A 20,759-nucleotide genomic window follows, 5' to 3' on the forward strand; every position below is an offset into this window, starting at 1 on the left:
TATTATCATGGCTTGTTTATTGTTTTTATTTTTAATACTTTTTTACTCTGCAAAATTGTAAACACTGAATTAGGTGTTAAATTCTCCTTAGTTGAATTTAAGTCAATAAAACTTCTTTGTACAGTCAAAAGACAGCTTTTAAAAATCCACTTTTATGCTTCAAATTTTAATGGTCTTCCCAATTATTCAGAAGGTCCTAATCACATTATAAATAGTGCCTTGCTTAGAGCAGATCTTGTCCTCTTTCTTTCCCTTGTAATATGATGGGTAAAGTAAAAGAAAAAAATAAGAATACAGTAATAACAAAATAGCGATTTATTAGATGACTATTATAAATATGAATCCACTAGCTATAGATCACACAATAATCTCTGACATCTCTGATTAAAGTGCAGAACATCCTGCCTTTTAACTGCTTGAGGCTCAGAGAACTGTAAAAATTAAAAATGGCATCCCAGTTTCATTTATTGTTCCTGAGAAGAGTCAGAGCCTTTGAAACGGATGCAAAAGGAGAAGAGACATTAAACACATGCAAGCAACTATGAAGAAAAACATTGGCCAGGGTGGCAGCCAAGTTTTGAGTTATATTTAACATCTTTGGACTATATACCCTTTCTGACGATTAAATCAATAAAGTCCTTTGCTGGGTATAGACATTAATATTTATTTAGTGTTTTAATATTTTTATACTGTCACCAGAAACAGAATTATTCTCTCATACTGAAACACTGAAATATTAACGTGTAGTCAGTAGGATCTGGCAGTTCATATTCTCCACCCTAGTGCTTCTGTCATAAAAAGAAACTTAGAAAAACTTCTGAAACTGAGGAAAATTACAATTCTATTTAAAAATACAAACTTAAGGTAGTAAGTCTCCCTAATCAAAACTGCATTTGTGAAGCTCATGAGAATTTTAGTCATCATTAAAAAGTGGATAAAGGAGATTAAAATGCTTTCAGACATATTTAGTAAAGTCCTGTCCTTATGACATGAGGGACAGTAATTGAAATTGCCAGTATACAGGAGGAGAAAATACCAGCTTGCTTGGGTGACAGTTCCATCCTTGCTCCTAATGAATATGTCTAAATATGGACATTCTAAAAAAAAAATCTCGTTCCAGTGCAAGCAAACCATGTAATGCAGATACATTCTGATTAGTAAGTGTTGGGTAACATTCAATAACTCACTTTGACGAAGAAGACATGAGCCAAGATCTATGTTCTTTCTTGCCCTACCAAGGTCTTGCAGCATTCCTGACCAACACACTCAGTCCTGCATGCAGATAATAAAACTTGTGCTCTTTCTCAGGATACCCAATAGCCTGACCACTACAGAAGGAAATATGCTTTGGAATTTTTTAATTCTAATGCACTACTTCTCACTCCTGGGCTAATTTCTACAAACGTTAGCACAGACCACTTACAAGTCCTTCTATTTAAAGTGAATATTAGCCACAAAAGCTGTGTCTATACTAACAAATTAAGCATGGATGGGTTTGTTGACACTATAGCCAGATGGCAAGGAACAAATCACATCCATACTATGAAACTCTTTATCCCCCTAAAACAGGGTGCTCATATTCAACAGCTCATTATAAATGCTCCTTCACACACAAAAACTCTGAAGTTACACCAGGAATTGTTCGGGATAGTGCTAGATGGTACATTTGGCCAAAAGTCCACGGTAGCAATCATGCTAAAATAAATTAGGAATATAGGTGATAGTGTTCCACTATCTGGGAATATTCTATGATAATGCTTTTAAAGTAAAAGAGGGTAGATTTAGACTAAATATAAGGAAGAAATTTTTTAGATTAAGGGCAGTAAAACACTGGAAGAGGTTGCCCATACAGGCGGTAGATGCCTCATCCCCGGAAACATTCAAGATCAGGTTGGATGGCACTCTGAGCAATCTTATCTAGTTGATGTCCCAGCTCATTACAGGACAAATGGACTAGAGGCCTCTGGAGGTCTCTTCCAACCCAAACTATTCTATAATTCTGTGATTCACTATTACTCCTAGTGAATATGTAGACTGAAAAATTTGAATTTAGCCAACAATACTGGAACTGAACCCACATATGAGACACTGAGTGAGCAAGTTGTCCTGCAAACAGATATTACTGTCTTCTTGAGTTTATCTCTGCCCAATGACAGCAATTGTCTCTTCTGAAGCAGAAACACAGAATAAATCTATCTTCTCAATTTTCCTGAAAAGAATGATACAAACTCAGTCTTTGGCATGAAACAACAGGAAGTGCAGTAGGGGGAACACTCCGCAGTAGAAGAACCCAGGGTTTTCTTTATTTTCTCATTAGGTTTCCTGAGCTATCATGCTATCTATCAATCTCTTGAGAATCTAATTGCTTCAAACCCTATTAGCCTTCCCTTTTGCCATTCAACTCATCCTCCAAGGCAATCAGATTTATAACAACAGCAGCATGTGAGGTACTATAGAAGGGAAGAAGTTTGAAGGTGAACACAAAACACCAGAGTAACTTTTTTTAACATTGCCTGTGCTTCAGGAATATCCATGGGGCTTGTACAAATGTGTCTAGAAACACTCACTGCTAAAATGGAGATTTTTATGATGCTGACATAAAAGCTGAACAAAACCTTGAGACTCTACAGATGTTCAATGCAGTTGTAGTAATGGGAAGCTGTTTTTCTTTGTTTTACTTGCTTTTATATTTAGTGAAACCATAGTTAAGTCCTATAGTACCTGCTGAAGGAAACTAGGACACAGTGAAGATTAATACTCCAATGTCTGAAGCTGCAATTTCATTGCAACGATTTTTCTACTTCTTTTTATTATTATTATTTACAGCCTTTAGTCAGCTAAAGAACCTGTTAGAAACATTCAACACTTTATAAGCCTGACCATATTTACAGACAATAAAAGAATAGCTGAATATGAATAAAGTGATAAAGAAACACATAAATGATATTCTTTCTTATAGCTGTTAAACTGAAATTGTCTCTCTGCCTCTCTGTTAGTATAGACTGAGAGTGAAGATCTACACCTCTTCCCAGACAGTCTGGAGAGCTGGATGATAGGAAAAAACACCATTCTTGTACCCTGTCCTTCTACACAACAGTGCCAGGAAGGCATTGGTTTAGGTTTTATTACTTTGTGGACTGACTCCTTGGCTGTGGTAACTTCTGTGCACAGCTGAGAAGAGAAAAAAAGACCCCCATGCATTGGTATACAAGAATAGGGACACAGGAGAAGAGGGAAAAATAAAATAATGGCTAAAAATGAGTGAATGAGAACAGCATCAATAAGGGCAAAAGACTATGAGAAATGAAAAGGACGACCTTTAAATCACAGAAAACTATAAGGCATACATTCTGTACATTTCTATTCAAAGAGTACACTTAAATCTTTGGATAAGTCACAAGGAGGAGTCATCCTGGCACTAACAGGTTTATTTCTCCATCAAAGAAGAGCTGATGCTTACTGAATCAGGCCCAAGGCCTGAAGCAATCAGAGGTTACCAGAGAAGGTGCACGTAAGAAGGGAAATTCTTCATCGCTCTCAAAGTCTGACTGTGCTCTGAGCATTGTTCATACACACCCTCAGTGCAATGTCTTCAGAGAGTGAATAACTTTTCCTGTTACTTCTCTCCCTACCTGACAGCTTCTAAGGAGTCAATATTTGCATACGCTTGGTAGCTAAAGGACATACCACAGTGATGGGACATGTTGCATTTGGGATGTTCTACCCCTTGATGAAAACTCCAGATCTCACAGCCAACGCAGCAGTAAAAGAATACCTTTCACATTTCTGTTCAGATTGCTAGCAAAGAGGGTTGCTTTTCATACTATAAACTTGGTTTCTTTTTAACTCTCAGATGTAAAAAGATTCTGAATGTTATTGAGCTGTTCCATCTGTAATCTGCCTCCCTAAGGAAAATATACTGCACCTATGCGACCTACAAAACCTAGGAAATGTACCATTTATGTCAGTAAAAGGTCTTCCCCGTGGGAAACACTTTTTAAAAATATGATTTTTTCATACTTCTTTTTGATACTTGTCTGCCTCTGCCTAGATAAAACTCCAGGAAAGTCCAAATTGCTTTTTACATAATTTTGATCCAAAAAACCCAAACCCAGCATACATACAAAAGCACTTCAGATGAATTGAAAGACACAATTTCTTTTCATCTCTTTTTCATCTCATTTGAGAAATGTTGAGCACATTTTTCACTGTTTTTAAAGCAGAGAGAAGACCAGATAAATTGCTGAATATTAATTAATGATATTAAAGAAATTAATGGAAATTAATGAAAAATGATTAATTAATTCAGAATTAAAGATTAAAACCAATGTACACTAATTGGCATATTCAATTTGCTACTCATAGTCTTAACTTTCTAGGCATATTGCATTATCTCTTTTCATTCACTACAGTGAAGGCAAACCGAAGAAATTGGAAAAAATAAGACATATCTACATATTTGAAAACAACTGAATTCATCACTGTTTCTTCAGGTTCTCATTTAGAAAATGAAATGTTATGCTGGCTATATGTGACATTAAAGTGAAGCTATAAACCCCATATAGGATTATGGAGAAATAAAGTAGTTTCCTAGCCAAAATTTATTTCCAATTTTGCCATGCCTTCTAGTTTGGTTCTGCATCTATTGACACCGAGACACCTGATATTTGACTTCAAAGGGAAAAAATAGATCTTTTTCTGCAAGGTGGTCAGTGTTATGTTCTGGTTTGACAACTGGTCTGTCGTAGTGACATTATATTTTATATTTTCTCATCATACCTTGAGAATTTTGCACATTATCTCATAAACTGAAAATGTTTTCTCAGCTCGTGTCCAATCCCAGGTTGTGACCTTTGAAAAAAAAACACAACAAAACAAGATACAAAATGAAGAGAAATAGAAATTGTAATTTTTGTTTATTTCAATAATTCAGTTTATAAACATAAATAAAAATATATCCCTAAACTATTTACATCCAGTGCAACATATACAGAAAGACCAAGCACTGCCTCAGAGCAATAACTACCAGTGACCATCGTGCTCTATCCGAGCAATGCTTAGAAGATGTCCTGTCTGCCTCCCTCTACTTACAATGCAGTGCCTTCGCATGAAGGCTGCTCCATGCCAAATGATGGCACTTCCTCTGGGAACAGGTGGGGGCTGCACTGAGATCCTGAGAGGATACAGCCCATGAATTCATCTCACAGAGCCAGAACCCTGACTATAAGATGGCATGTTTCTCACCACTTTCCTCCTTGTAATTGCATACCACTACTTGCTCCCCGTCACCTACACTGTTTGAAAATTCATAAAATCAGTCTCCAACCTTGCTGCGTCCCAGACACTTATCCCACGTGCCTTGAAATCCAGAGGGGAAAAAGCCAAACCATGAGACAACAGAGGCAGATACATATTTTATTTTTAAAAAATATGAATCTGCTCCTAAATTCTAACAAACTAAGATTTGAAGAATACTCTATTTTTCCTCTTTGTCTTGGGATTTGACAATTGTTTTTACCTGCCTGCGCACACACACACACAAAAAAAGGGCAAGATAAAAGAATTAAATAAAATCATGGAAGGGTAAGTTTTAAGACTTAAATAAGACAGAGAGGGATAGATGAATATATTCAGTAAGGGAAGAGTCAAGACCAAATTGCAACAGTCTATAAATAACTTTCCAAGGAAACCAGAAGAAGGAAAACAGGAAATATCCACAGTCTCCAAATACTGAAGAAGGCACATAGTAGAATGAAATTGAGGTTATGAAAGAAAAATAAACTTAATGGCAAGACATTTTGAACAGCAGCCCACCTCCAAAGAAAGACAGTTGTATTACTAAAATTTTTTGGCACAATGAAGTTGATAAAAACATAAGTTATTTGTTCTACAAGATTAAAAAATAAAACTTCTTTGAAAAATATATCATAAAACAGTATCCACAGAACAGGAAGAAAATATTACATAAGACCAACTTATCTCTTCTCTAAAGAGAAAATAATCATTAATATATACAGCATCTCTGAGAAGCATCTATGTGTTTGAATGCCTTGGCATAAAACTTTCTTGATCCAAACTATATTTCTGTTGTATGAGAAAATGCTCTCTCTAACTACTCTTTAGTTATAAACATTATTGTAGTGGAAACTCCTTTGAGGAAATCACAGGAGAAATAAAAAGTTCAGAAATAAAATGTTACAGTTCCTCTTCTATTAGAATTTTATTTATTTGTAGTCATCCTCAGAAGCAGTTTTCACTATCTTACTGAAGTATGCATATTCAGCCATAATGCTACTCTTTCTGCTATGGACAAAGAGCTCAATTTCTTACCATGAGCAGAGGAAGGGGAAGAGGAGTCTTACTGCAGCCCCACTGAGACTCAAACACCAGCCACACAAGCTGAAGTCATATTGCCCCATCAAGAAAAGTAGTTACTATGGCTGCTGAAGTACAAAGCCATTTGAAGTTATGTTTAAAAACTTACTGTAGGCTCCATATGTTGTGGGAAAATATAAGAGCTCCCCTTTCTCCCCTAGTTCCTGCTTTTGTTTGTACTTATAAAGGGACTTCTTTCAGGTCAAAGCAAAACTTTTTCTATATAAAGATATGTGCAAAACAAAAGCAATTGTAGAAGTAAGACACACATAGAAATTGCTTCACCTGCTCACTTTTAATATTCTAATTTAAAAGACTGAGTAGCAAAAAAAAGGTGTGGGCTGCTCTTTCTCAGACTTGCTGAGATTTTCAACTATAATGTTTAAGAAACCGAAACCCACCGGACTTGACACAATTAATAACTCAAAAGGATTAAATGTACCAGGAAATAACAGAAAAAAATGTAAAAATTTAGTTTTGTTTAAAACTTTCGAAATGCAAATAAGAAACATAAGGATTGCTCCTTTATCTGATCACAGAAAGTAGAAGTAATATTGATCAAACAGATTAAAAAAGATGCAGGGGGAGGCTGCTGATAGACACTGCCTAAACACATGCTTCCCTAATGTGTTAGACTTCAGTAGAGACTGGGGAAATACTTTCATTTGATTTTCTGGTTAAAAAAGTTGGCAGCATATCTCTGTTCAGAAAACAAATTCATCCAAGGAGATTACACTGAAAATATAATTAAACCTGCTTTTTCTAACTACGCTTTATGCATCGCATAAATAGAAGCTCTGGAACTTTGTCAATAAAACTTTGTTCATCATCTTTTGTAATCGCTGGAAGAGACAAACATATATACATAGAGAATAGCAAATAGAACTGTATCTGCAGAAATTTGCATGTAGAAAATAGGCTTTTAGAAGTCCTTTTAAAAGGCCTACTGCAGTCTTTGACAAGAAGAAATTTTGCTGGGCATATATGTGTACAATTATTGCATACATTACTTGTTGGGGTTGGAACTTGATGACCTTTAAGGTCCCTTCCATCCCAAACTATCCTATGACTATATTTTTAAGGTAGCTCTACATTAACCCTTCCTCTGTTTGTCCTGTAAAAAGAATGTTTATCATTCTGCTTCCCTCCTACTCCATGGAGAGAAAATACTTTCTCTATGTTTGAACTGGTTTTCTATTTTAGACTAGAAACTAGATTCTGGCAAAACAAAATCATGTTGTGCTCACAGCTCAGCTGAAGCAAAACCTATAAAAACTCAAGGATGGCCTTGTCTCATACAACAGCAGCTTGCCAAATTTTTCCTTAATCACATCACTGTAGTGCATATGAACTTCTTCCCCCCACTCCTGTTAATCACACCCCATTACCCATTTACCCCCTCAAAGCATATTACTCCTGGAAATTTATGATTCTTCAGTAGTTCCTTCCATAGTGCTTACAAAAGAATAATCTTCCTCTTTTGTATTGAACAGGAGCTCTCAGCATTTGATTCTCCTTCTATCTAGTGCCTAGAGTGGAGGTAGCTTTATTTGATAGGCAGCAAATGCTCTAGTAGGTCTGCCAAAGCTAGGACAGCTTTTCAATTAAGGTGCTTGATAGCATAATCTGACCTTTTTAATCTGATCCTGAAAAATATCCTCCAACAAAAGACAAACTGCCATTATTAGCAATGGGACAGCCAAATTTCCATACTAATGTACAAGCATTGAACACCAGAAGTTTTCAGTTCATACCTATTTTCACATGGTTTTAAACCTTTTGCTAAAACCCCACAAACAGTTACTGATGGACAATATAAAGATTTTGAAGCTGGCTTTGAACTACCTCAGGAACAGGTTGCCCAGAGAGGTGGTAGATGCCCCACACCTGGAAATATGAGATGTCAGATGGGACTGGGCTCTGAGCAACATGTTCTAGTTGAAGCTGTCCCTGCTTCCAATCCAAACTATTCTATGATTCTATGATTTAGGCAGGAAGGAGATGCAGCTTGGATCTGGCAACACAGGATTTAGCATCGATCAGAAAGGTCACCCAATAAAAAGGATAAATTAATCCACATGACTCTCTCTGCTGCAGGCACGGGATGGCTACTGGGTCCTTAGCTACTGGCTTAAAAGTTAGCTAGAGGATCTTTACAGCAGCTTAGATGTACCATAAAACTGTGAAAGTAAATAGCTGAGCATAAAACAAGAGCTAAAATATTGCCTAGTGTTCCCAGCCAGATTCCAATTAATGTATTTAACCTACATGGTTTTATTTCCTTTCCTGTCTTCCTTTTGGTGTTCCCAAGCAATAAAAAGTTACATTCAGGATGAAATCTGAATACAGCTATATTACCATTTCCACAGCATGCAAAAAACCTTTGATATTTCCCCAAATCTCAGCAGTTTTACTAGACTGATTGTTCAGTTTTAATCTAACCATCTTGCTTCAGGCCTGTTCTGCCTGCCAAAGGAAAATTAAAAGCTCCCTTTTAACAAAAGTAGATTTCTCTTTTATTTTTCTACGTGCTCATTAAAGAGGGGGGAAAGAATTTCTTGTTAGATACCCAATCATCTGATGAACAGTTGTTTTCTATCACCTTTATACCACATATCCTGGAACTTTTCAGTGCTGTAACTTGCAATCCTGTTAGCTCAATGAGTGATATCTCATTGTGAATGCCTTGAACACATTACATGAAATTATTTTATTTAATAACATTTATTCCCACCAAGCATGAGAAATATACTTACTGGAGGTGCTATAAATTTATACAGGGAAGATCCCCTCAGTGCTAGAAACTTTGGTGTGTACATTCGATCCTGAAGGGAGTCTTGTTCCCGTTCTTCCGTCCAGCCCATGTAGACTATCTGACAGAAAAATCAATAGTGTTGACAAATTCCTCAGACACTTTCTTGTACTGCAAATATTTCATGTGATAAACTGATGTCTGTCAAATTTTACATAGCTACAAACGCCGAACCACTGATGCAATATGGTACATTGGCAGTTTCCTTACAATCACATACTTGTATAAAGGGTGTCTGTTAGGCATCCAAAAACAGGAGAACAAATGCTTATTGTACTAGCAACAAGAAAAAACCTAAACTACATAGTTGATGGATGTTAAAGGTCTATTATCTCATTAAAAACCTCCTGAAGTAATTCTACATATTTGCTGACAGACTATGTCAGAGAAATTTAATGCAAATGAAATGTAAGGAGCCACTAGTCAGGAATACCAAATCAAGCAACTGTTGTTACATGGTAATATAGATACAGTCTCCACACACAAGTTCACAGTTACGCCTTAAACAATATGATCTTATGAATTTTATTTCCAACTGCTGACATACTGACATGCTGCATTTTTTTTACCCTCTGAAAATCCCTATTTAGGAGTTTTGAATCTCCTTGCTTAGTAACAGCAAATTAACAGACTGTTTTCAGTCACTATTTTGAACAGGCTTCATCTACAGCTAAGAAGAAACCAGCATGCTGTAGACTCTTACCACTAGTTGCAGATCTTCTGACACAGATGTCTGAACTAGAACTTATTCCAACTCATTTTAGAATGTAATTCCCTACCTATCCATCTATTATGTTTGAGTAATTTAATATCAAATCCTTATAGAGTAGCAGAGCATGAGTCACCACTGTGCCAGCTTCTGGAGGACCACAGAACAAGGAGTAGACACATCATGGAACATTTGATTTATAACCATACCATTAGTAATAAAATACAATTTCAAGTGTGCACTGGTACACTATTGCTATGGAAAATAGATCAACCCTTATCTCATACAGCGTTGCTAATAGAATTGTTCTATTTTTAAATATCTCTGTGAAATTGATTTCTACATTAACTAGGAAAGCATGGGCATTCTCTGTCTTAAATGTCAGTAATGATCACGTAAGGAAAACAGTCCAGGTAAAATAGCTAGAATTATATAAACAGCCAACAAGTTAGTAAGTTTACCAATGGTATAAACACACCTAAAATTAATTTTGTACTGCATGTTTTATCCTTTCAGATTTTGTATGCCAAGTACTCTGTGATTTACACAAGTTTACCTCAGTAGTATTGGGAAGACTATTTTCATCAACAGTTCTTCATGGAATATACATTAAAATAAATGGTGGGTATGTTGTTTTTCATTTATTTTCTTCTTTTTTTTTTCTGATGGATTTTATTGTAACACACTGAAAATTAATGGTTTTTTCAAATCCTCTTGTATGAAATCAACACTACCACTCTCTATCAAAGTTTATTGGATATTTTATGCTCTGTTAACAAAGACAGTGAGAAGGTCTATTCCACTACCACTTAGAGTGAAACCTCAACATTTAATTATTTTTCCAATAGCAAACACTAAACCTGTCACATATTCTCAGGTTCAATGAAGAACATGTGTTGAAGTATATGCTGGTTTTGTGACTAAATGAGTTTATGAAAGTCAAAAAGAAGACAAATCTGTGCCACAACATTCAAGAATCAAAAAGAGTGCTCAACACTATATTGTCATAACTAAAAAGCCATGTTCTCTAAAATCTCATTCCTTCCTGAGTGAATAAATAGTCTGAAGTAAAAAACCCACAAAACAAACAAGCAACTGACAGGTACCATAAAAAAAACTTGAAAATGTTTCAATTCAATGTCTATTCATATTTCTCATGTTTTGTATGTTACCCTTAAGTATGGATCCCCATCCCTCTGACTTGGCTGGAATCTGTACATTGCAGTGACTGAGAGGGGCTACACAGGAAAGTTAAATTAGTATAAAAAATTGTACTACTATGTGCAGAACTTTGGTACATTTTCCTGTCTGTAGCTGAAAGAAAATGTTCTCTAATTTCTAGGAATTGAGATATCTATGCTTTTAAATTAATCAAACTGAATTAATTTGGTTTCATCTTGATTTGTTTCATTAAAATTGGACACACAGCAAGATATCATCTTGCCTGATGGTATTTAATATCACTGTAACACTGTACGCAATCTCTTCTTAGTGTTTTTCTTTTTCACATTCCTCATTTCTACTTCTACTATTCATCAGAATAAAAGGATAGTCACTCAGTGCAGATGTATTGATATTTCACATTTGACTGACTCAATGCTAAAGCACCCATGAAATTTAAGGCAATTGCTCCTCTAGATGTTTCTCCCTTGCCTCTGTAGATCATGAGGAAAAATTAGATTGATTTTCCAGACAACCTGCTGTCCCAAAGTTTTGTAAACAAAAAAGAATTTCTCCCTCAGACTCAATATCTACTATTCAACATGCAGAAGAACTATTTAGCAAAAGGTGTATGACTATAATTAGGAGCACATAAAGTTGAGTGAATGTGCATATCCACATATGTGGACGAAAACAGCATGGGCTAGATTCTGGAAAACAAGGCAAAATGGAACAAATACTTGCTAACTATTTTAATAGATAACTGTGATAACTTATGTGTTCCTGAAGTGGTTTCAGTTTATCTAAACACATTGAATATATTAACTTTAATAAAATATTGCAATTTTTGCGTAAGGAGGCTGAAAACTTTTCTAAGAAAAAATAAATTACATTTTTGAGACATATATATTATTGGTAAATGTTCTGACTTCTGAAATAGCTTTGATTATGAAAAACGTAAAGAAATCTATGAATTTGGAAAGGGATCTTAACTTTCCAAAGTCATAGTTCATGTGTATATAAGAACTGAAATAGTGGACAAATATGAAATTTGACTTGTGAGTTTTGGAACATATCTCAGTTTCTTCTGCACATATGGACTTGGCACACATGGAATTCCATGAGATACTGAAATTTCAGAAATTTCATTTCTGAAAATGTTTAAAACCACAGACACATGCTGAGTGGAAATTAATGTTAATCACAAATAGGAAGTGCATAGCATGCTCCTTTGCAAATTTAAAAATCTACTTAATTTTTTAATCTTTGCAAGATTTTTTTGAGCCCTTATAAAACTGCTGACTGTTATCAACAAAGGTGTTGGTGAAAACAGATTTTATTTATGATAAGTCTCCACTTGAAATATAATATTTTGCACTCCTGGTTTCTAACTTACCTGAAGCAGCTCATTCTTCAAAATCAAATGGTGACACAAATTAGTTAACTTAGTGGCTGCTGGTTCAGTAACAAAGATTCAATAAATCAAGTACAGTTTAAAAATAAATCTATATTGAAATGATAAATGAAATAGGATAATTCCTTCAGTCAAAAATCCATAATCTCATAATTTAATATGTACTTAAGTCACACATAGATCCTAATCAAGTAAGATAAATTGCCATATTTTATATCAGTCCAATATATTGCTAAAAATGACTTAAATAGCCTTGAGTTTCAGAGACAATTTTTCAGAGCTTTTACACGGATTTTATTATATTTTAGGAAGAATAGCAAGATAAAAATAAAAGAAAATTTCCCCAAAATGAAGTGTGAAATGTATATGACATTAAAGAAATTAGATAACTCAAAGATCAGAACAGATGTGCTGGCAGCTTTTTATCTTGGAAGTCTGATACTCATACTCACATTATGTGAAACCATGATCTAGGGCAACAGGAAGAACATGGAGTCAGAAGACGAATATATCAGACAACACAGGGGGAAATGATGAGAAGCTCAGACAATGCTCTCTACCCTGGTTTGAATATGGTTTGTCGGTTTTAAAATAATTTTCTCTATATCCTAAAAATTCATTATAGTCAATTGTTAGCAAAAACCCAATAAAAACCACACTGGAAATGTGGGAATAAAATGAAACAGTAAGTGTGATAGTAATATAATTATTGACAAAACCAGTTCTGCCTATAGAAGGTTTAGGATTTTTATGCGAATTAAGAAGTTTTTTTCAAAGTCAACAGAAGAACTAATCACATACAATTTTGAATGAATGATAGAAAAAATTTGCTCTATTGTAAATACAGTCAAAATGTCTCCTAGCCTATTTTTAAGGTTTGTGACAAGCCTGGCAAACTTTAAAAAAAAACTACATTTTTTTTTAAATTCCTATGAATAATTTTCTTTCTTCTTCACAAAATAAAGTCCACTAAATCACAGCAGTCTACATATGAAAAATAACCTAAAAGAAACAGAAGATAGTTGGCAATGAAAAGCTATCCGATTAGATTTAAACTAATTTAAAACCTTATTTATTTCATTATGTTTTATGGCAAATAAACACACGGCCAGTATTTTCTAGAAAATTATGCCACGAAATTAATAGCAAAGGAATAGTTTTGGCAAACATAACTTTTATTGTTCCAAATCGCAAAATTCAGAAATGAACTATTTTTGGGTTGAATTGTGGATGGATGTGGTCTTGGATAACCTGCTCTAGGTGACCATGACTGAACAGGGAGGTTAGAAAAGATGACCTTGAGAGGTTCCTTATGACCTGAAACACTTTGTGATTCTGTGAAAGAAAACTAATCATAAGTATATAAAAGCAGAAAATGATTGCTTGCAAAGTATTTTCCTGTTTCAAATCTCCTCAGTTATATCACCCCCCTTTCTATCCTATATGCTTTAGAGCTATAACCAACAAAGATCACCTCCATATTTTTGAACCACCTAACTACAAATGGACTAGTCAATCTAAAATTGCACATGTATTGCACATAGATTAATTGCCTTCTGGGTAAGAACTCATATTGTCATCTTGCTACCAGACCAAGACTAAGTATAGGTTATCCATTTGGCTTTGTCCTGTTTGATTTTTTAAATGATCACACAAAAATTAATGGAATACTATGAGGTTTTAAAGTAAATAGTATCAGGGAAAGGAGAAAATACTTGTTAGTTATGGAAGCTGATTTTTCCCTTACACTCCAGATAACTGAAAAGTGTTATGAAAGACTGAAAACAGACTATATTTGCTTTCTAAGCAAACAATATCATAATCAGAGCAAAGAGAGATGTTTAGGGTAACAAAACTTGCAGGGACCTCTGCAGAGATTTGTCCAACATTAAGAGCACTGTTTGCAAAACCTGCATGACAGTTTACATTACATCCAACACCATTCCATGAAAAAGCTTAGTATCTGCACAATGAGATCTACCAGATCTTGCGAGAAATCAGCACTATACTGACTGCTTCATGCATTCACTCCCTTCATAGATTTGAAAAATTATGGCTACATGTGGATACATGATAGTTTTTTGAACAGATAAAGATGTGCACTTTGCTATTCCAGGTTTCTAACAATCTTCTTGTTATAATCTACTAATCCAGAGCAACATTTTATCTCACCCATTCGTTTTTTTCACCCAGCGTTACATGTTAATAGTCACAGTTTATTTCAAAGCATTCATTTTACTTATTTAAGACTTCTAAGTATCTGCTCACTGAAATAAATTCTTCTAACGACAAAGTCAATTTGAACATTAATTGGGCAACTGTGTGCCTTTGTCAAAATGTCAACATTGAAAATTGGGTTGTTTTTTTTTTTGCCTCCCTTAAATTATTCAAGTCAATGAACGATTACATGTATTTAAAATTCATTACAGTTTGAATGTGTTCATTTTAATAGAGGTGATTAGCATTTAGAAAGTACAGACTTCTTCCAAGAAAGACCCTATGCAGCTGCTATTGCACAGATGGATTTGGATGCATACTGCAGTATTAGATACCAATCTATATTAATTTGGGGTGTGTGTGTGAAATTATGAGTAGGAATCTGAACAAAAATAGCTCATGCTAGTCCTGTCCTGCAGGATATTGACTGGGTAATTAAGAAAAAATAAATAATTAACTAGAGCAGCTAGCTAGCTGAAAATGGACAGGTAAGCATTTTACACAGCATTTATTTAAGGATTTTCCCAGTAAATAGGTATGGTAGCCAGATTATGAAAAAAAATCTTTTGTAATCTACAGCAATATGCCTTACTCACTTCACTAAGCCTTCCTCCTTCTTGAAGAGACTTCTCTTGTTTACACATAACTCACCTTTGGAGCAATTTAGCATATCCCTGAGCAGGTTCATTTGGCTGCCAGGCTTATCACTGAGGAGACTCAGTCCTGCTGACATCAGAGGCATTTTGCAGCTGACTAGAAAGGCTTCAGATCTTCTCAGACACACTCAACAGAGTAGCTCTCAGCAAACTCTTTGAAAATGAGCAGGTCTCACATATTTCCTGACTTAAAAAATTACTATATATCACATTGTCACTATTCTCCCTCCTTTTATGGTTGTGTAACTGTAACCAGTAGGATTCTGCTTTTCTTCCAGGAAAAAAATATCCTTGATATATGGCCATATTTGATTCCTGTCTGTTCATTTGTCACCTACTGAATTTAGTAACAGGCACAAGGAAGGCTGTAAATTTTAATCCAGGATAAAATTTCTGGGGGGTTTTGAGGGTTTAAAATAGATAACAGTGCAATACAGAAAGCTCAACACTTGGGTGACAAGAAAGTAAACATCATCTATACTAAAGCCTACTAGCTTGACTGGGTTTAGGACTTATCTTTTGATTCATGACCTTTTTTTTCCTCTGCTAAATGTACACAGTATATATTTTTCAGGCTCTAAAATATAAACAGGTCAAACAAGAAATATTTCAGATAATCAAGCTGGAGGACATGACCTCTCTTTTTTGATGAACAGTGTTTCATATTCTTCTTGCCACCTCAGTTTAGGCTGCTGAAAAATGTTGAATGAAGACCAGAATATTCAAAGTCAGTGTCTTTCAGACTTTTGATAGTGCTACTGAGCAAACAATTAACCTATTTATTTTTCTTAAGTACCAGGGCAAGTGAAATACTTACAGAAACATTTATTAGCATTCTTAACTCATCCTGGGAGTACTTTTCAATTAGATTTCAACTACTGTTTCCAGATCTTTTTTTGAGCTTCATTTTCTGTTTCTCTGAAAAGGACTGGTACGTCAAACTTAGACAGAACTAGTGAAATTTAGGCCATCTGTCTGTCTTTGTGAGATCACTGGAACGGGTTGCCTGGGGATGTTGTGGATGCCCCAACCCCGGCAGCGTTTAAAGCCAGGTTGGCTAAAGCATTGAGCAACCTGATCTAGTGGGAGGTGTCCCTGCCCATGGCAGGGGGGGTTGGGACTCGATGGTCCCTAAGGTCCGTTCCAGTCCTTTAACATACTATGATACTATGATCATACTGCTCATGTAGCTGCTTTGCCCACAACCTGAGCATAATGAACTCAACCCAAAGGAGATGGTAACAATAAACATGGAAAAACCCCAGATGTATACAGTAAATACAGGTAATGGGTTAGACTTCCTTGAAATGAATTTTAGTAGCAAAAGTTTTGAGGTTACATAACATCAGAATTACATTTCTATAGAATTAGTTGCTTATACCCCAAAATGGTCATAAAGCCAGAATAAAATTGCAAATAGTCAGTGTATACTTACAGCTGTCTTTAAAGTCTCTGGTGTTGCTGCTTGCACAGCAAAATAAACATACTTGAGAGAAATCTCTTTTTTGGTCTCAATGAATTCACAAGATCTAACTCAGAAATATTTTTACACTCTTGTGAGATTTAAGCTTGAAATTTTCATGAAATTAGTAGTTCAGATATATGTAAGTATCCAAAAGCCTGTTTAGACCTAGACCATTGTATTTAAATACTATATGAAGCCGACATCAAAATTCAATGGACTAATACTATTCATGGCTACTTGATAACAACTATTAGAAAGCCAAATTTTGACTTTCCATTTTCAGCCATTTAAATTGCAATACTTACAAACTGATGAAAATAGCTATTAATGCTTGTAAAATTTCTTTTACTATTTCTACTGAGGAACAATTAGTTGCATTACTATCTGGTTATCAAAAGAAATAGACTTCTGCAAGCTTAAAGTATTCTTAAGACTTTCTCAGGGCTCTCAGAGAACATAATTACTAATGTACTCCCAGAATAAGAAATATAAATAAAATCTCTAATAAAATTAAAACAAATTTAGACTAGAATTACATTGCCTTTCAGAAATTCAGCAGTTTCTCAGCACACAATGCATGTAACTGAAAGAAGAAAAAGACATCAAGAAGTGAAATTTTATTTTCAAAACTACAGTTTTCTGCATAAATCCACTGGTTTCTAGGTTTCATAATCCATGTTCAATTAATGATTCGTTTTGAATGAAGAGAGCGTGACTGAAGAAGTAAGAGTAATGACATCGGTTTTATTTCCTTCCTGACAAGCACAATGATTTTGTGCTAAGAAAGAAAGCCTAGGGAAGGTCAACTGGTGGTAAGGTAACCTTTTTTGATAATGAACAACAAAAAAAAAGATAGAGGTTCAAGGAATGTGCTAATCTCTAAGAACTCACAGGATCAAGGGAAGGACTGTACTATTGTAACTAGCTAAACTATCATTTGAATCTGAGTTTCACATTAACAGAAATGCACATAATCAAGAAATATTTAGAGCCAATTGAAAACTAATACCATCATAGAATCCTTCCATGACTGATGGCTCCCGCAATCAGAAACATGATGGCAAGTGATACATGGCACTGCTGGGTACAGTGTAGCCAGTATTTACAGCTGTTAATGGGGAACAGATGTCTCATTAAAGCAAAGTTAATTGTTGAATTTTCTTATTTAACTTCCAGGTCATCAGTATCTCCAGCAATTGTCAATCACTGTATAGAAGCAAAGTTTACTAAGAGAAGGGAAATAGTGAAGAAGTCTATCTACGGGTAGGTTAGTCAGAAATAACTGAAGGCCATGCAGCTTTGCTACAGAACACAGAAACCTACAGATGAGAAATTTTGATGTATCTGCACAACATCTTTGGAGAATCACTGGTACCACTGCCAGTTACTAACAGAGAAAAAAACCAATAGGCAGTATAAAATTTTAATCAAATCAATAAAGAATACTCCCTAAGGCAATTTTATTATTCATTAGCAATAGCAAATAATCTTTTGGCTAATGAATTCACAGTTTTTGAGATCATTAAGAAATAGACCTAATTAAGCTTAGTTTTTAAACAGAAAATTATCTTCTTCTTGATCTATAAAAAATGACCAATGCAATAAAACTTCATTTCGTATTTCGATTCAACTCATATCATGTAACAAGAAACTGTAATTTAATCCATAAATTTAACATATATGGGTAACATGATTCCTTTTATACCAGAAATATCAGACACCACCTATCCACTAATCTTCCTTTAAATCAAAACATAAATCAATATGTATCAAAAAAAATATATATAAAAATTCAGACTATGTTTGAAAAATAACAATTGGCAGTATTTAAACAAACTTGTCTGAAAGATGTTCTACTACAGCTGAAGAGCAATAACATTATGGGTCACTGCTATCCTCTTTCACCTGCCTTCAGAATTTGAACTTTCAATCACAACAGCCTGAGAAACAACCTAACTGTTTTGATAAAAACAAATAAATATTCAGCAATTGAAATTCAGAGTAGGTACTTTGCTAGATCTAGACAAAGAGTTTTATTCACAATGTCTGTCTCATGGCATTATGGCAAAGAAATCATGTAGCAAAGCACCACTGATGTCTTTTAGTATTTTAAAGTGCTGAATTATTTCTCTTGGCGAGAGCCGTTATAAAATCTCCATTCTTATAGACAGTCAGAACTTGACGGGAGAAAGTCCTGAGCAACTTGATTTATGTTGGCCATTCTCTGAGCAGGATTTTGACCAGATGACCTACAAAAACTCATCCAGTATAAATGTGAGGCTTTGATCTCAAAGCAGTCGTATGTGTCTTGGCATCTGTTTTAAAGTAGTCCTGACTTATTGGTCTTAGCAAAACAGCTTCAATGTTGTTTTTACTACAATTCAACATTATTCTTTGGTGGCACACATAGTATTACTACCAAATTTAGTAGTTTACATTCCGTATTCCATAGGTAGTTGCCCAGGATTTTCTAAATGCACTCATTTTTTTATCTATGCCATTTTTGAGAGGGGTGGTGTATCAAGTTTCTCACTGCAGATCTCATCCTTAAAATACACTCTGGAAGGAATTTTTAGTACAGATTGCTTATGGGTAAGGTACCCTTGAGACTGAAAATATTGCTCATAAGCAGCTATTGAGAAACAAAAGACACATCCTATCATCCCTTCTCAGTTGTTAACTGGGGAAGAAAAGGTTATGATTTGTGAAGGACCCTGATATTCTACAGAGATTGAGAAGGAAGGGAAGAAGGTGACAAGTCAGGTAAGGTAAGAATAAAGTTGCTAGCAAAGGACTAAATGATGTATAATTTGCATTCTTGCACTTTCTTAAAGTAAGTAAAAATCTTCTTAAATTACTAAGAAGGAGAATTGGGGCTACTCTGGAACCACTTTAAATATCAGCTTTCAAACACTGGTATCTCAATAAAACTGTGTTGAGAAAGACAACCAGAATGCAGTCCCATTCTGAAAGACAGCAAGGTAGAGGAAAACTACTGCTAAAATACCTCTTCAGGAGCTAAGAAAAACCTCAGGGGATGATTAGATGAAGAACATGATATTCAGTATGTTCTACATAATAATATTTTCATGCTTCTCTTCATAACTTATTTTTTAACAAGACGATTTTTTTCTTTGTTAGAATAAAGCCTTTTTTAATTTTCCTGGTGTTTAGACTGAACCTAGGCTATCCTGAAGGTTCTATTACTGGTCATATGCCAGTAGTCTGTGGCAGGGAGTTAGTAGTAGGGTTCATAACATTTCTCGAACTCATGTTGAACTTAACTATGTTTTGACAGTGGGATAAGGCCTGTCAATAGCTGATTTGTCTCTAACATCTCAGTATTTCCATGGATTTTGTAGTTTTGTTGGAAAAGCTCAGTCTTAAAAAAGTTCCAAGTAACACTTCGCAATCTCAGAGCTTTCTTCCACTCAGGAAACTTTTTTAATGCTGTGTCCCACTGTCATGAACAATGGAGGTATGCATCCAACAAAAATTAAGACTGGGTCCGGAATGAAGCTTAAATTTCAGTGTAAGATGCTGAGGCTCTATATTCACAGTGCTCTACAGAGGAACAGGCAGGCTCCATCACCCTCAGGGAAGATAACATAAAAAGTACTCTGTGGGTGCCATCTGTCTGGCTGAAGAAGAGATCTAGATGAAATAATTCAAGGCCCTTTGAAGAGCAGTCAATGACCTACAGGAACATTATTAAACAATTGATGGATGTAAACTCATAATTAATACTTAGCCAGAAGTCTCTCCTCTCACAGAGAGCATCTTTCTTCAAGGCCTTTTTGCATAGTCTCAGAGGTCTGGATGCTATTTGCATAATAGGATTATATCATCTCCTTTCCCACTGTCTGGGTTTGGTTTTGAACAGCAGCCTAGTTAAAAAAAAGAGGCTATCATTCCACCTACTGGCATCAGCGTGGACGCATGGGAGCAAT

At 35.1% G+C, this 20,759-nt stretch overlaps 1 protein-coding gene across 1 annotated transcript in view; it reads right to left on the reverse strand.

The window, feature by feature from the left end:
* Positions 1-20,759, reverse strand: part of SNTG1 (syntrophin, gamma 1) — a gene marked incomplete at its 3' end in the record, with an annotated part of 134,983 nt that overhangs the window by 16,381 nt on the left and 97,843 nt on the right. Inside the window, exons 12-13 of the mRNA XM_009069728.1 lie at positions 9,132-9,248; positions 4,780-4,851 (exon numbers count right to left, since the gene is read on the reverse strand). Coding sequence (XP_009067976.1) covers positions 4,780-4,851; positions 9,132-9,248 — 189 coding nt within the window. The remainder of the gene's footprint in view (positions 1-4,779; positions 4,852-9,131; positions 9,249-20,759) is intronic.

The sequence above is a fragment of the Acanthisitta chloris genome, unplaced genomic scaffold (assembly GCF_000695815.1).
Source record: "Acanthisitta chloris isolate BGI_N310 unplaced genomic scaffold, ASM69581v1 scaffold6612, whole genome shotgun sequence".
NCBI classification, from domain to species: Eukaryota; Metazoa; Chordata; class Aves; order Passeriformes; family Acanthisittidae; genus Acanthisitta; species Acanthisitta chloris.